The 16,456-nt window shown below is 36.9% G+C and overlaps 1 protein-coding gene across 1 annotated transcript in view; it reads right to left on the bottom strand.

The window, feature by feature from the left end:
• The window catches only part of PTPRM (protein tyrosine phosphatase, receptor type, M), a gene marked incomplete at its 5' end in the record, with an annotated part of 275,129 nt that overhangs the window by 145,909 nt on the left and 112,764 nt on the right, over nucleotides 1-16,456 (bottom strand). The window contains one exon of the mRNA XM_009083735.1: nucleotides 8,568-8,700. Coding sequence (XP_009081983.1) covers nucleotides 8,568-8,700 — 133 coding nt within the window. The remainder of the gene's footprint in view (nucleotides 1-8,567; nucleotides 8,701-16,456) is intronic.

Genomic DNA, 16,456 nt, shown 5'->3' with positions numbered 1-16,456 from the left:
TAATATAAATATATTTACTTATTATGGCAACAATATATTTGACTTTATTACAATTTTTTTACATTTTAAAGAACTACATTTGAGTGGTCCCAAACGGATGTTTTTAGTCCTATTTCATGGGAAATATGGTCTTTTCATCTCAGGAACAGCAACATATTTTGAATACTGTATCTGTGGACATGATAATTTTTTCTGACCTTCACATTAATACACCGCTTTAAAGAACAGTTTAAAAAAATTGCACTACATGTAAAGTGTCAAATAATATAATATGAAATCTGAATTACCAAGCAAATGAGCAGTTTCAATATATTCAGAAGTCTTAAGGAATTTCAACTAAGAGGTTTAAATTTTAGTTGCTGTAATTCATTTGAAGCATGGTTCTACCTACCAAGTTTTCAAGCTAGAAAACATTTACTAATTTTTCCATAAATTCTATAAATTAATGCTTGATGCTTTTTCGAAATATCAATTGAAAAATATGTATTAAAAAACTTCTGAAAGAAACTGAAAAGGAAATGAGAAACTTTATATTGCTTTTAAATAAAAATATTGCTGAAATTTGTTCCCTTCAAGAGCATGTTACTGTCATATGTACTTGAAAACTAGTACTACAATCTGTCTCATGCAAGTAACACCCAAACTTCTGTAACTATGTAAATATTTCTCCAATTTTTCCATGACTTTTAAACCTGAGGTTTAAAGAAAATGGATATCTACCAGACAGCTGATTTTGCTGCTGCTGGCCAACAAGATTAACCAAGATTAAGTGGATCTCATTTTGCAACTAAGCAAGACTTCTAATATTCTCCTAATCCAAAAACTATTATGTACTCCTTATACCTGGAAGCAAGTAAAGGTGAATAGCCTCAGAAAGGGATTTGCTAAATTCACAGAAGAACCCTTCTCATTCATCACCTGCTGACAGCAGGGAATGAAGCAAAGGCTTTGGGTAAATAAAGAAGCACATAATGGTATTACTAAGGACTGTATCAAAACAAAAAGTTGCTACTTACTGAAAGTTATGCTTCATCCTGCTCTCAGTTTTTAGTGCTCTCTCCTTCGAAATTCTCTCCAGAAATGGCAACTCATGACGTTTATGCATGATCATTATTCATGAAAAAGTAGTCATATGTACACAGCAACAAACGGAAATGCTTGTACATGTCTAACCAATGCTATATTTTTGACAGAACAAATGAGAAAGAAACTACTAAATAATTCTAAAAATAGTTATTTAGGCATGGAAGATTCTCATAGACATGGTCGTGGTATTTAAACCTACTACTTCTCAACTAAGGAAATTCATTAAATAATGATATTTGAAGGACTCTAATGCACAGTATGAGGCATAAGAAACCACTATAAAGGTAAATATTTCATTACACTATTGACCATGTTGCTTTTATCTTGGTAAAACCTTTACAAAGTATGTTTTTATAATGGAACTTTCAATATTAGCATTCATTACTTAAGCATGGAACAACATGGCAGAAAGTGTGTCTCTGATGACAAAGAAGTTACTTACAGGTAATAAGTGTAGGAGTGATAGCTTCTTCTGCCATGATGGTGGAAGGATTAGGCAGTGGTGGAAAAGATGAAATGGAAGGAAAGAAAAGTCAAATATTAATGTATGAAAAATCAAGATGAAACTGAGACCTGAACTGGTGACACAAATGAAAGGTAGCAAGAATGCATATCTGGGCATATCATGCAGTGTGTCTGGAATAGACAGATGACATACCCAATCTCCATAAAACTTTGAGCAATACAATATATAATGCATCTCCAACTGTTAAAACAAACCACCTGAAAGTAGACCTACTAAGTAATGATAGATTAGATGATAGATATATATAAATGTATATTTATATCTGCATATATTACATACACAAATACTCCCAATTGAAGCGCTAAGACATCTCTGATTATACCTCAACTGCATTAGGAATAAGGATATGGAACTTCTAGCATGGTGTTAGAAGTTTAGCCATCAAAAATTCTGGAACATATATTAAGCAGCTTCTCTTCCTGTCACAGCACTGTATAATCTTAGGTTGTCCTTTTCTGTACTTAAAGAAATCAGTTCTTCCATTGACAGGACTTGAACTTATTTCCAGAGGGAAATAATGGCCACAGCTTCTTTAATATCTCAGCTTTTTTTAACAACCTTTTAAATTCTGAAGAAAAAAATACTTATTGCCATGCAAATAAAATGGCTACCCTTACTGGCTAAAATTGTATTGCTGCTATTTCCCCGTATGGCAGAGATAAAAATAAGAACTGATCCTGCATCCATGTTATTTCAACCCACACGAATATCACAAAGAACAACTTGGGAGACCTAACACCACCATCTTGAAAAATATGGGTTCAGTCAGTCTTTCTTACATAACCTCTTGCACAGCCACATCCTCCACGCAGACATGTGCTGCACGAGTGCAAAGTATAAAAGCCCTCCAGCTATGCTCTTCTGCTTTACATCTTTCCCTCCCTCCCTCAGTTATGAGCCCACTACAAGCAGGACTGCAATTCTCCAAAAGGGGCAAGTTACAACCTAAATTAATTCCATATATTGACTGCAATTAAAAAAAGGCTGGAGATCTTAAAACATCTCTGAGCATAATGTCAAGTAGCATTCACATGTTGGTTAAGATAAAAGACTGAAAAGAACCATGTAGGCATTTGTAATTTTTACAGCACATGCATACAGCCCTCTGAGTACAGAGGAAACATGTAAACAGGCCTTGCAAAGGACTATAACTAACGTTAACTTGCCTCTAGCTACATGCTTCAGGCATCCCTTTGAAAACTAGGCTTTCATCAAATTTTCTCTCTCATCTTCTTTGTGTGAGGATGCCGTTAGAAATATTTCCCAGTTTTTATTCCCATTTTTCTGATGCAAACAGTATTGTTCAAACACAAGAGGCTAGATACTGAATATTTAATTATGTGGTACATCTGTAAAATGCACACCTGTTCAAGTTGAGCTTTTAAAGACACCTGAGAACAGAGTAAGGGGCAAGCTGCAAAACAGTTATATGCTTACTCCCCAGACGCATACCCCATCGCATTCAGTAAGAATCACAGGATCAGGTCCTATCAAAGCAGATCCACTTACCTGTGCTATTAGCAAGGGGTTGTTTTCTGGTTCAGTCATAATTATATTTCCCCTGCTTTTCTTTTCAGAATTACTCATTCTCTCACTTTGATTTAGAATCTCATGACACTGCCAACCCTGTTTCTTGCCATATGTTGCCATGAGAGTGATTTAATGTAATTAGTACAAATGTTCTCATACTTCTAAAAGATGTATAATAATTCAAGAAACAACAATAAATACAATTAATCAGTGAAGCACTGCTGGTACTTATATGCAGAATTCTGCCAAATATGTTACAGAGATGAATTATTCCTTATGAAAAAAATGCTGAAAATTCAGGAGCTTTAATTTGTATAAGCATCCCATTAAGAATTGTGTAAGATGAGAAAAACTGGAAGTCTCAAGCTCCAGTTGTTTTTATATTGCTACAGTTATGAGATTTTCCATATGAACGTCCTTGAAAAAGAGCATTGTGGTTTTTGACTCTCAAGAATACCACTGAAAGAACCAGGTAAAAAGAATAAATTAAAATCCTGCAGAAACAAAGTTTTATATTTGTAAGTCTTCAGGCCACATGCTAAAGCACCATTCATAATGGAAAAGATTTAGCTTTTTTAAGAAATATGGACAAATTCCATTTTACTTCCCACATAATGAATACAAACTTAGTCTCTCTCTAAATATGGAAACTCTTTTTCTGTTAAAAAGATCGATGCAAAGATGTTGGCCAACCTTGGTCAAATTTTCTCCTGAGCATGGCTCTTCAATCACTTCCCAGTAGAGAGGTTATTTTATGTCAATGAACTGTTTCTGCATAAAGTAATAATATAATAATTTATATCCTTTAGGACTGAAGACATACATAAATTTCATTAAAACCACTAGTAGAATAAGGCCCCACTATAAAATTTACCAAAACCAGAGCTGCTGGCTGCAGGAGGTTTGTCCCACTAGAAGGGAAACTTCTGGAACTGTGTCATTACCACAGTGTTTTCTTTCATCATCTCTCCTTTGTAGTTGGCTTAGAGGGAAAAACAAGGCTCAGGGAGAAAAGGCTGGAAATTTCCTTCAGCCTTATTGTCTTCATTTTCTATCCTAACTGCTTGAAATTGTTGGCAAAGGTGTATGTGCAACTGAACAGCTTGATTTGCTAGCAGGGAATGGAACCAATGCATTCCCAGCCCAGCTTCACTAAGTGCAAAAGCCCTCCTTAGCCACTGCCAAGAGCCAGGGTCTCTGACTTAAACAGATGCCACAATTACATACATTAGAAACTACTGGAAGGCTCAGGCATAGAGACAGCTGAAAACAGAAACTAAAGACAGGCAAAACAAAACAACCTTTTTATGGAGAAATGCAATGATCAAAACTCCATTCTACAAGTGAAGCAGAAGCCAATGTTATAAAATTTTAATAACTGCTTCCTTACTGCACTCCCAGTGCAGCAGCAAGATGGCAGTCCTGAAAGAAACAGCTGCCCTAAAGACATACATGCTTTTAAGCAAATGTTGGACCAATAAATCTAATTTATCAACTTAGGCAAATTTTGTAAACTTCACTGAAATAGAACATAAAGACAAAAAAAAAAAAAAAGAAAAGGAGAAAATAAAGCAGTAAGGGTCTGATTTATACAAGCCTTGATTTAAATGCTATTGCTTTTCCAAAGGCTATGGGAACAGTACTCTCATTTTCACTGCTCCACTTTAACTTGACCAAAAGGTGAACTTACTTGCTGCATTCTTTAATTTTTATAAAGTCCCACACAGGTATATCAAAGACTGATAGAAATCAAGGGCCTTGTCTGAGATTTAATATTCAGGATCAGATTCAAAATCCACTTCTTTGTGGATCAATATTGTGGAAACACATGTATTGGTTTCATCTGACTTTGTGTTAACTCTTACATGTGAGATTCGAAGCACAACTGAGGAGAGGAAAGCCTATTGGCATTATTCTGACTCCACAGAGAAGAATCATCTCATTGATATGACCATATTCTTATTTAGGGATAGCTTGCAGGTTCTTAACCTACATTACATGACATCTTTATGCAGGGATGCAAGATAAAGAAAAGATAAGAACAGCTGAGAGAAAAACAGGAAAGCACCAACAGTCTTCCCCTGAGCCAGGTAACAAATTTACAAATCTGGTTTACTTCAGTCAAAGGCTGAGTGGCCATACAGAAAATGTTTCAGTGTCCATGATTTTTCTACCCTCACTAGTTACTCCAAACCATACACTGAATCATTAGGCCACCTTATCTCTCTGTGACCTACTACAGAAGACCATTATACAGTGAAATTAATAATGCTGCCTAATGCCTGTTGATATTTGCAGAAATTCTCTACCTACTGCTTTGACAATGGCCATATCCAAAGCATGTCTGTGCTGCACTGAAAACTGCTCTGAATGTTGGTCTTCTCTACTTGGCTTCTGAATTAAAAGTTCCAGGGACTGATCTGTGAAAATCTGTGGTGCCTGGCACCAACCAAGCAAAGAATAGTTGTTGGGTGAAATGAGGTGGCTATAAAAGCAATGTGTTGGACAAAGTCATGGTTATTATATAAGTAAAACTGCTTTCCAACTCTCTTGACAATGGAAAGATATGTTTTGAATTTAAGTTAATTAAGCACCATGAAGACCCGCAGAGTAAGTTAAATCTACTAGTGAGATCTGGAGATCAAGTCTATAAGACCCTTTCTGTGAAGGAATGAAAAAAACAAAGCATATGCTTTGGAATACGCCTTGGGATAGTGGAATGTGAATTGGATATTCCTGTAGCCAACTCCAAACAAGACAAGTTTCAGAGCACGTAAACTCAGCAGGGTGAAACCTAGCACTGCAGCCCAGAGAGTCTGTACATAATAGTGCAGACAGCAAAGTGGTTCTCAGGGCAAAGGTGCCACTGAATTACAAGGTTCTGTTCTATTTTTCACTCCGATCTTTAAGTCAGTAAAGCTCCCGATAAAGTAAATGAAATAAAATTATCAAGCACAGAAGTCAAACGACGTGGTAACTTGGTAAGATTGTCTCCCACAGCAGCACCTAAAGTATCGTAAAACTGCAAACCCACTACAGTTATACTAAGCTTGTGGTATGATTTACACATTTTCCTCAAATGCATAATGTATACACAGTAACTGAACCAAAGTGAAACCATAGGGGCTCTCGGCAGCATAGTGACTTAATGCACCAATAACAATCTATTGAATAATTAGTTCATCTTTTGCCTAAGTCATGAGTGTAATCATATTCAAGACTTTCTATGCTACAGCAGATGCTTTAGAGGCCTGGGACACAATATACCTACCTCCTGTAACTCTCATTAAAGCCTAGTCACATACTGTTACACAAATGAACACAAATGAACCATTCTTACTTTTTAATATTCACTTCAACTCATTTCACAGTTTATTTTGTTCAAGGTTGCAGCATCATTCTCAGATATGTTTAAGTTACTGGTATCATTCCTTCTTTCCTACACATGAAATCGCATGTATTTGGCAACAGAGTTCCTGGACTTGTACCTTCAATAGCTAAGTCACTGTCACAAGCAGATTTATTCCAAACCCCAAGGAAGCTGACATAATGCAGTTTTCTTCTAACAACAGAATTACTATGAATAATAATTATTATGCTGTAGTAGATAGAAGTATCCTTCTGCATTAATGCAAACACTTAGGATTTGAACCCTCTTGCCTCTAACAATTAGATTATCAAAGAATTTTTCCCTAGAGAGTTAAGCAGGAGCTGGTATAGCATCCTTTTAGCCACAGACCCCGACACCTGATTCGCTTTGAAACTATTTGGATCATTTTGCAATACTCTTGCTTCAAGACGAAGAAGAACTTGTCTCCCTTGGGTGAATACATTCTACCTTTGGCAGAAACGCTTAAGGAGAGGCTCAGAACTGGAAGAGAGAGAATGATGCATGCTGGTCAGGAATTGTGCGAAGAAGGATTGGCCAGACAATGCAAGAAGCCTTCCTCCCTGCATGCCAAGTGCTGTGTCTGGCCCTAGGGAGGAGTTTGGGAGTTCAACTGTTAAAATTGAAGGTATGAATGATGCAAGAAATCAGAAGTGGGAAGAAAAAAGTACTGCAAAGTCAGAACAGATTTTAACTCTGCTACACTGTATTTCATTGAACAGCTTTAGCTACTGGGTCAATTTCACTGCCCCAGTCAGATTTACCCGGGGGCTTACGTCTCAGTCTCTTCTGTACGGCAGCTTTTGACTGCTTCACCTACCTCTTGTCATGACCTAGCCCCCAGCCCTGGCCACAGCTCACCTTTCTCTTCATAGAGCCCTTCTAACTCATGGCCCTGCTTCTGTCTTCAAGGAGAGTGAAAAGCAGCTACTTCTGTTGCCTGCCCTAAGGCACTGTCAGACAGCTGCCTCCTTTGCTGTGTACCTCCACTGTTCAAATTCTGGAAGAAATTCAGGCAGCTCAGGGGTTTGGACTATCTCAGACCTGCCAAACTAGTTAACATACAATTAAACCACATAGTGTTGGGATGAACAAAATCAGGCCAGGATTGCTCTCAAAGGAAGAAAAGGGGATAATACAAGGCGAACAGCAAGGATGTGAGGGATTATGGGACAGTAAGGAGACTATGGCAGAAGCGGAACGAGAATTCATGACTCGGCTGCTTTACAAAGCACTCGTATATTCCCAACCCCACCTCCAACAGCTGCAAATCTCACATTACTCAGGATACACCCTGAAACCTTAATTCTATTTGCTAACTAATTTATCCCAATCTAGACTTAGCTTCTAAATTCACATGGGTTTTATTCTTAACTATGCCACCTATGAGATGTTTTTCCTTTACTATTTTTCCTTTTACAGTGTTGACAAACAGTTTTAAAAGCCTTACACTTTCAATATTGTAGCAGTTTTCAAATTATATTCAAAGCAAAACAATCTCAGTGCATGAGTGTGTTGAACCAGCATTTGGAAACATTTAGCACCATTGTAACATTTTCCTTTGTTTTCAGGGAATGAAGTTTTTGCCGAACAATACAGACCCCATTCTTAGCACAAATTACCTTAGCTCTATTTCCTGTTTGACTGAGGGTTTCTTTTAAATACAAGAATGCAACTGCATCTAACTTTAAGCTAGTATGTTGATTAGGGTGGAGACTCACAGGACAGAGATACTGTTCTATTATCAGAGTCCTTCATGCAGTACTGATGTATAAAGTGCTAGAATCACTAACCTCAAGTTATATATGTGTAACAAAGACACAGATATTAATTCATAGAAAGTGCTGTGGGATGAAACAGATCCTGCAGTTTCAGAAAAACCCAACAAAGGTTTGGGGGTGGGAGGGAGCAGTACTTCCTAAGCTCTGTGGCAAAGGTCATTAAGTTGGCTGCATACTTTTGTCAATATCAAACTAAGAACTGCCGTAACAGATGCAGTATGAATATGTACATAGAAAACATCTAGCAATTGCTCACCTTTTCTTCATTACCAGCACGACTCCCAGAAATATAATGACGAACAGCAAGATGCCTGCAATGACTCCAGCAATTTTAACAGTATGGTCGGTCTGCTTCTCAGGCTCTGGGTCTGGTTTTCGAGTGGCAGCCCCTATGGAATCAATAAAACAAAAAAAGGAAAGAGAAAGAGAAAAAAGGTGTTACTCTTTTGATGTTCATACACTCAACCTACCAGCATAATTAGTCTTATCCAGAGCCAAGAGATATCAATGCTTGGTCTTTTAAGAAAAAATCCTGCTTTCATACGCATTGTCAGGAATATAACTCTTCATATTGTTCCAAGACATTTTGCAAGACAACAGAGGTGGGATACCACTGCCAGTCTTGACCCTTTTACAGGAGCCTCTTCACAGTTTCACAAATTTCTGTTTTTTTATTATCTGTGCTGGCTCCCTTTTCTTTCTGTCATTTAGAAACTTGCTAACAACACAATAACTATACTAAGCTTTTATCCAAATTTGATTTGCTGGAACATTTTCCTCAATTATTTTTCATAAATGAAGCTGTAATTCCATAACATATTAGCTTAAACACCTGGAAAAGTGAGATAAGCTCATTTACCATGCATTTTACTCGCAATTGTTTTTTACACAATAGACTTTTTTTTGCCTTTGGAAATCTAAATCTAGGTCACATCTGGTAGGAAAAAAGACTCCTTCTAAGCAATTTATTCACAAAGTGGGAAGCAGCTGATGATCACACCACTGGCACCTACATTTAATATCTGTTTAAATGAGATAACCAGTGCCTTACAGCAGCCACTGTCTTAGCTCTTCCAGCTTCTCTATTTTAAAAAAATAACATCGTTTGTACTGTTGACTGTATAATGTGATGGAACGTCAAATCCATGTCTGATGAAATATCCATTTCCCCTACTAAATGAGTTGAGGATGAAAAACGTTAAGGAAGCAACATTCAATTCACTAAGCTGATTTTATTTTTTTATGGACTTCCATTTTTAAAAAAATTGAAACGTAACAGCATTCATCATTTGAGGCACCGTGCCATAAAGTGGACACAGGGATTTATGGATCGCTTTCCTGCTATAGCTTTTTTGGGAAGGGAGAAGGAAGAGTAAAGCCCAAGTGAAGTGCAATATTTTATGAACACATTCTTATCTCACTGTCTGGGTTTCAGAGAGGATTTTTAAAACACCAACTATATTTTACTTTTCTTCACTTCCTTTTTCTGGAAAGAAAGCAAATTAATTATCAATTTACATGCAGAGATATTTACTGAGAAGTATAACAAAAACATTTCCAATGTTTCCTCTCAGTTTTAACCAGGATATTCTAAGATGGTGAGTAATTCCAACTGCCCGGAGTTACACTTTTGGCCTACATCTTCAAAACTCCTCACCAGGAGGAATGCCAGGAAAACCTGCCAGAACAGGTGATAACCATTAATCAAAACATATCTGGTGCTAACTGCAGGAACCAGGTTCTTTGGAACATTCTGGTCATGGTACTTTGCATGAGTTCTAAGTCAGAGAGGATGATCTGCTGCCTGTCTCTGTGCCCAGTCTCACCAGAATATTAGTTTGATAGCAATATACACATACTGTTCCAAATGAGTAAAATTCTAACTTTGTATGAATAAAGGTAACCAAATCTGCCTCTGTATTTTCTTCATTATAGATGCATAAAATTGTTATAAACAGTTATATTTTTATTTTCCTGTATCATACATAAATCAGTCTGCTAAACACTGTATTGCTGCGATCTTCACAGTACCCAAAAGTGCAGCAGATATTTAGAAGTTATCTAGAGCATCTTTGTGCAAAAAGCAGCTGTTGACCTGAACTTGGCAAACAGGAAGCAATGAATCAAGTATGATACAAATGATAAGACATGAACTTCACAGTTCTCCTTTAAATCTAAAATGCAAGCAAGGAAGAATGTGAACGAGTAGTATCTTTTTAGATGCAATTTTTATGACTGGTTCCTTCCTAAGTCTATTCTTCATCTTAAGGCTACCCCATCCTACTGGAATAATCATCAGTAATGCCTTCTTAAATACAATTTCTGCCTTATGGTTTCATTCCTTTCGTTAAGGCTTCCAGTAATACTCTGGGGAACATGAGTGTTAAACAATAAAAGTAAGTGAAGGCAACCTTGCTATATTTTCACAGAGAACTCTCAATTATCCAGTGTGTTCTATCTCAGTGTCATGTCTCTCTTTCATGGCTCACAGTCCTCATTTCAGTGACACTAGCTAGACTTAGACTATACAGGGGAGGTAATATCAAATCTGTATTCAAAACACACATATTTTCTGCATATGATGGAGCACAACTTTCATGAATGCCTTCAATGACACAAAGCACTATCCCCTCGGGACTCATGGGCAAGCTGGGGAATCCACCACTATTGCAAAATCTCCAAAGAAAACGTACACAAGAAGAGATACAGAAACTAACATCAAGACACTGAAACTCGTGTATTGCATTATGTATTGATTATCCAACTGAGGGATCATCTCAAATTGTCTATGAAAAGACATGTAATGCCACTCCAAGTTAAAAATAGGATAAAGCTTCTCACAGTGATGGATTCAACCTGACTCATAACAGAGATGGTCTTAAACTGGAAATATGGTGTTTGACAAGCCTTAAAAAAACTCCTATTGTAAATTATTATAAAACCCCTAAATATATAAATAACTTTCTGCATTTTATTTAATACTGTTTATTCCTTTAGCATACTTCAGTTTTTCTACAACAGAATTTTTAAAAATTTTTGTGTTCTAACCCACTCTTTATCCCCCTTAGAATTCTGTTCGTCTTTATTCAACGTCAGATGGACACAGAACGGAAGTTATTCAAATTTAGCTCTGTTGAACACTATACAGCATTTATCAAGACTGATATTTGAGTTGTTACTACCTGTTCATTCAATTCTTCACAGTCCTGTGTGAATTCTGCTAACCCATATCATCTTGCACCATAATCAAGAGCTGCTGCCCCAATGCTGACTCTTTCATGTATTTAATAAACATACTGTACAGCATTTAATATTAAATCCTAAAGTGCATTAGCTACGATAAAAGCTGTCAGTTTACTTCTCCCTTGTTTCTGGTTGATAGGTAGATGTTGATCCAGAGTGATATTTGTCTCTGACCTCATAATTAATTCTTAACTGACTTTTAACCTACAGACACACAGGTGATTGCAACAGCACCATGGAGAGAAGGGTCAGGTGTGTCCAAGGGGATTGAAGCACTTAAGGACAGCAGTTCTGAAATTCATTTTGTCTCATGATAAACTGCAATATTAATTTGTGCATTTAGTTCTCTTTGTATGTTTTCAAGAGAGATTTGGAAAAATGCTATTCTAAGTCTAAAAAAAGATGCTGCAGTTTCTCTTTTACTCTGATGTACTGATATATGCTAAAAAATTGAGTGAATGTAATCTTTTGTTACAGAAACAGTGTTACCTATGCACTATTGTATCATGATGCTGCAGTCTTGGTGGTTTCTTTATTTTCATTTTTGTTGTTTCAACCACTATGTCTGACACAGTATTTTTTAATTTCCTTGATCACCCTAGAGCCTTTAAGAACATCTAGCTACAAGACTAGTTCTTTATCTCCAGTAAAATACCCATTTTTAATGACAACAATGCATATTGATGACAACAGCTGAGCTATGCCCACTGCATTTTCTTCACAACACTGGACCTTACTTTTAAGCTTTGGATTTTACCCTTGCATACAGAAGACTGATTTTTAAACCTTGCACAATAACTCCACTTCTGTTTTCTTACTGAGACTGTCTGGTCTAGTGGAGCTGGAAGAATCCAGGCCAAACTGATACACACAGTGTGGTATACCTCTAGAAAGGCAATAGGTCAGTAAAGAGCAATGAGTGCAGGATAGCTCAAGGGAGCTGCTTAGAAAATGAAAGGACAAGGCAATGTTTCCTGCCAGTTTAAAAAGAATTAAGGTGCTGACTTCGGAAAGTCTTTACTTGATGAAAACAAACTAGAGTGCTTCCTGCCAGAAGTGAAAAACAGGAGTACACTTCTAGATAAACCCTAAGGTGCCACAAAACCCAGCAAAGTATTTCCCCAGGCTTCCTGTGCTGAATAAAGTGGATGACAGTAACATTGCTTGGTTCCATATCCTTAGATATTTACTTTTCTAATTAACCTCAGCAATTCCAATTTCCCTTTTACTTATTTCCCATTCTTTGTGGCTCTCCCTACAGCAGCATTTAAGGTGTGAAATATCTTTCTGTAGGTAGCTTACAGACACAAAAGTTGGAGCAGAACTATTTCTCCTTAAAATGGAAGCTCAAGCTATTCACTGAGTGAACTAGCCATCTTGGTTTTCAAAACCACTGAAAATGTTCTTCCATAAAAGACCTCTACCAAACTGAGTAAAATCTCTCTCTTATTTTCTCTTTGTAAATGAACAAAGTTTGGGCTTGCTTTTCAACGTTTCTTAGCCTTTTCCAAAAAAAGTACTTAGAAATGACTGACCATTATATAGAATAGAATGACCAATAAAATAACCCTGGCTCAAAAGTTTCCGAGCTGCTGGTTATACTTTCAAAGAAAGGAATAAGATTAAAGCTGTTACTACTTGAAACTAGTTACAGGTTGTTTTGCCTAAAGTGACCCTTTAAAAAACCTTTTAAAAAACATCTTTAAAAAGATGTTTCTTTTCCTATTTAAGTCAACAAATAATCCTTTCCATTAATTAACTAGACTGGTCTCATTTCATTTCTCCCACTCAAGGTTGATCATAATTGCTGTCTTTTGTACTTCCTTTCTGCAGATTTAAGCTCTCAAAAGGTACTTCCTTGATAAGTCACTTGCAAGCCTTTCCAACTGCATTTAATCCACAGGTGTTCCAGTGACTGATGTAATGGCTAACTTTACAAGGCTTTAAAGTAATAATAGTCAGTTCAGATCGTCCTAGTTTCCAGTCCAACTTGAAACTAACTTTTTGAGTTAGTGACTAGCCTGTGATTCTTTTATGCAAGCAGTGCAATTCAACTATCAAATCTCAGCACCTACTTTTGAGTTATTTCACAGAGTGGGTCAGGAAAATGAAACATTATACCCCTGTGTTACAGCTGCACTGTGATTAGGTGGCAGAAATCATGCAAAACGGTACAAGGCAGAAGGGAGGTAGAGAGGTGTGATGCCTCCTTGGAACACCCATCACTAGGTTCCTATTGTCCCTGCCACAAAGCAAGAAGACTGAAATGATCAGAGAACTTGGCTTTAAAGACTCTGCCCATGCTCTCCAAGGACAACATGAATTACAAAGGCTACTATCAATATTACTCTACTATTTGTATGATAGTAGGGTCTAGAAGCTCTAAATCAGATCAGGAGCCCCACTGTGCTAAGAACAGTGCAGGCACACAGCTGAGCAATCTCTGCCACTAAAAGCATATTACTTAGCTGAGCTAGGCAGTGATAGGCAGGTGTAGCAATTGCAGGGGGAAGGGGGAGGCAAAACCCCCTAAGAAAATGCATTTACAATACCCAAATAAATGAAGAGTTCTATCCTCTCTGTTCTTTCAGCCAGCTGGTATCACTCAGCATTGCCACAGATCTTCAAGAGGGATCTGTGGGACAGGGTAATGTTTTTATGGATCACGTTGGTTAGGGTGTTCCAAGGAAGGAAGCAACATAAAGGTTCGTAAACTTAAAGGTAGGAAAAGCACAGGTACCAAAAGTAAAGGGCTGGGATAAAAGGAAGAATGACAAAGTATGAAAGTACACTAACATGTCTATGCTACTGGTATGAAAAGGGGTGCTCCACAGAGGTAGGTCCTTCTTATAAATGTCAAATGACCAACAGGAAATGCAGTCCTGTATCACAAACTGCAAAATACACCTCAATAGGGTAGAAGTGCAAAATGTCCACTTTCCTCCAAAAACATCCTCAGCATTTCTGCCCTCATCTTACCCATGGCTGCAGAAAACAGTACCCTATTTTTTAATCTGTAGCAACATTACGGATGTTATGAAAAGAGAAGCTAGTCCAACATGCTTTTTATTTCACTTTGGAGTTCATTACAGATGCCAGGATTTGAGGCTGTCTTGGAGAAGACCCAAAACACATACAGATTTGTAGATGAAATGAATTACAACCCTGGCTATTCTGTTTATACTGCAAGTGACTGACGTTTATTCCTCATCTGTTAGCCAGTGTGTATTCTCCTAACAAAGTCTTTGTTTTATTACTCCTGGTAGAACTCCAGCCACGGGAGAGGGTTCTCTTTTCTCATCCTCATTGTTAGCTTTCAAATTACTGTTCCTCCTTCTCCTTTGAAACTGCATTTCTGTTTTGTCCATATGCTAGAAGTTATGAGGTGTTATTGGGCAGGGTATACTTTGTTCCAGAAGGTGGTTTTGATCAGGATTTTTTCAGTTTTCTCTCTCTACTCCATGTCTTGAATATATTAGTTTTGTAAATCTCAGAGAGTAAGGTCTGTTTACTTCTCTTTTACAGTATTTTTTTCTTTCTGCTTCTGGTTTCTTTGCTCATGTATAAACTGCTTTTTCAATATGGCAGAGATTACATTTTCTTTCTGTTTTGCTAAGCACAGGAGCCACTTAAGTGTTAAAATCAATGTAGCCTGATTTTCTCTCCTATGATGTGTTAGTGCTCACCAATCTGTTTTTTTAATGTCTCAGAAAGAGGGTAAGCAGCACTTCACATTTTAGCAGGAGAGTATCTTCTTTGAAATTTAGGATCATCAGTACAATATATATAGCTGTGTACAGATCCTCTTTTCCTAAAAAAAGAAAAGATTTCTGTACTTTCATAAGACAACCATGTTGATTTGGTACAGTTTTCTATTTGGTGTTTTTTAAATGCTCAAAAAAGCTAGACTTGTTAGAAGGCCTGTGCTAAGAAGGGACTATCAAAATAAGGCTCCGGTGTATAACAATAATTATGAATTATTAATTCTGTTTGTGAAATTCTTTAGGAAAATGTAAATATAAGTGACAGAACTGCATGAAAAGAAATGCAAAGAACTACTTCACTGATGAATATGACTCATTTAACTGACTATCAAATGAACTGTATCTCACTGGTAGATGATTCATGTTGGTGCATGTGAGCAAAAAGAGTTTTTTGGTTAAACATCTGTGTTTCTGGTTGTCAGGAATAATAACATTCTTTACAAAACATGCCTAAACCAAATAAACTTTCCAGTTTGACACATATTGTTTGGTGTCATCATGAACTATTTTTTAACAGGATTTTAATCCAGGCTCCTTAGACTGGATTTTTCTGGAGACTGTGTTTTTTGAAAAAAAGGGCTTAAAAGAAAACAAGAAAGCAAGTCTTGATAAACAGCTCACTTGCTCCTTTGCAACAATACCACCAACCTTTCTGCTAGCTCTTCTTCTCCTTTTTCTTTTAACCAAAGAAATTTAAATAATTAAAATTCATAAAAAATTTCCTCTCTAGTGGGTACCCAAGGAGTTGGAAGCCCTTATTCATTCTGGAAGAATGTCTGAGTCCTCACACTTCAACCGCACTGAGATCATTAAGGGATGTTTAAAGCATATTCAATAGCTATGCCACAACTAGAAATTATTAACAAGTCTCAAATATACAAACACAGTGTATCTCCTTCTTGGAAATAAATAATTTACTAAGGAAAAAGAATATAAAGTCTTTGGAATCTTAAGCTTTCAAATGGCCCTAAAGGGTACTCCCACACACTTTGGTCTATTTGATGAAGAAAAAATGGTAGTTATGTATTTATAAGCACTCAATGTGGCCGAAGAAGCAGCCACAATGGTGCACATCGTAAACCTCTATGCCAACAAAACAAAAAGTCATGGCAGCATATCTGAAAGACAGACCCTACTA

This window comes from Acanthisitta chloris, unplaced genomic scaffold (assembly GCF_000695815.1).
Source record: "Acanthisitta chloris isolate BGI_N310 unplaced genomic scaffold, ASM69581v1 scaffold420, whole genome shotgun sequence".
Taxonomy (NCBI): domain Eukaryota; kingdom Metazoa; phylum Chordata; class Aves; order Passeriformes; family Acanthisittidae; genus Acanthisitta; species Acanthisitta chloris.
This window is presented reverse-complemented; position numbering and strand designations above follow the sequence as displayed.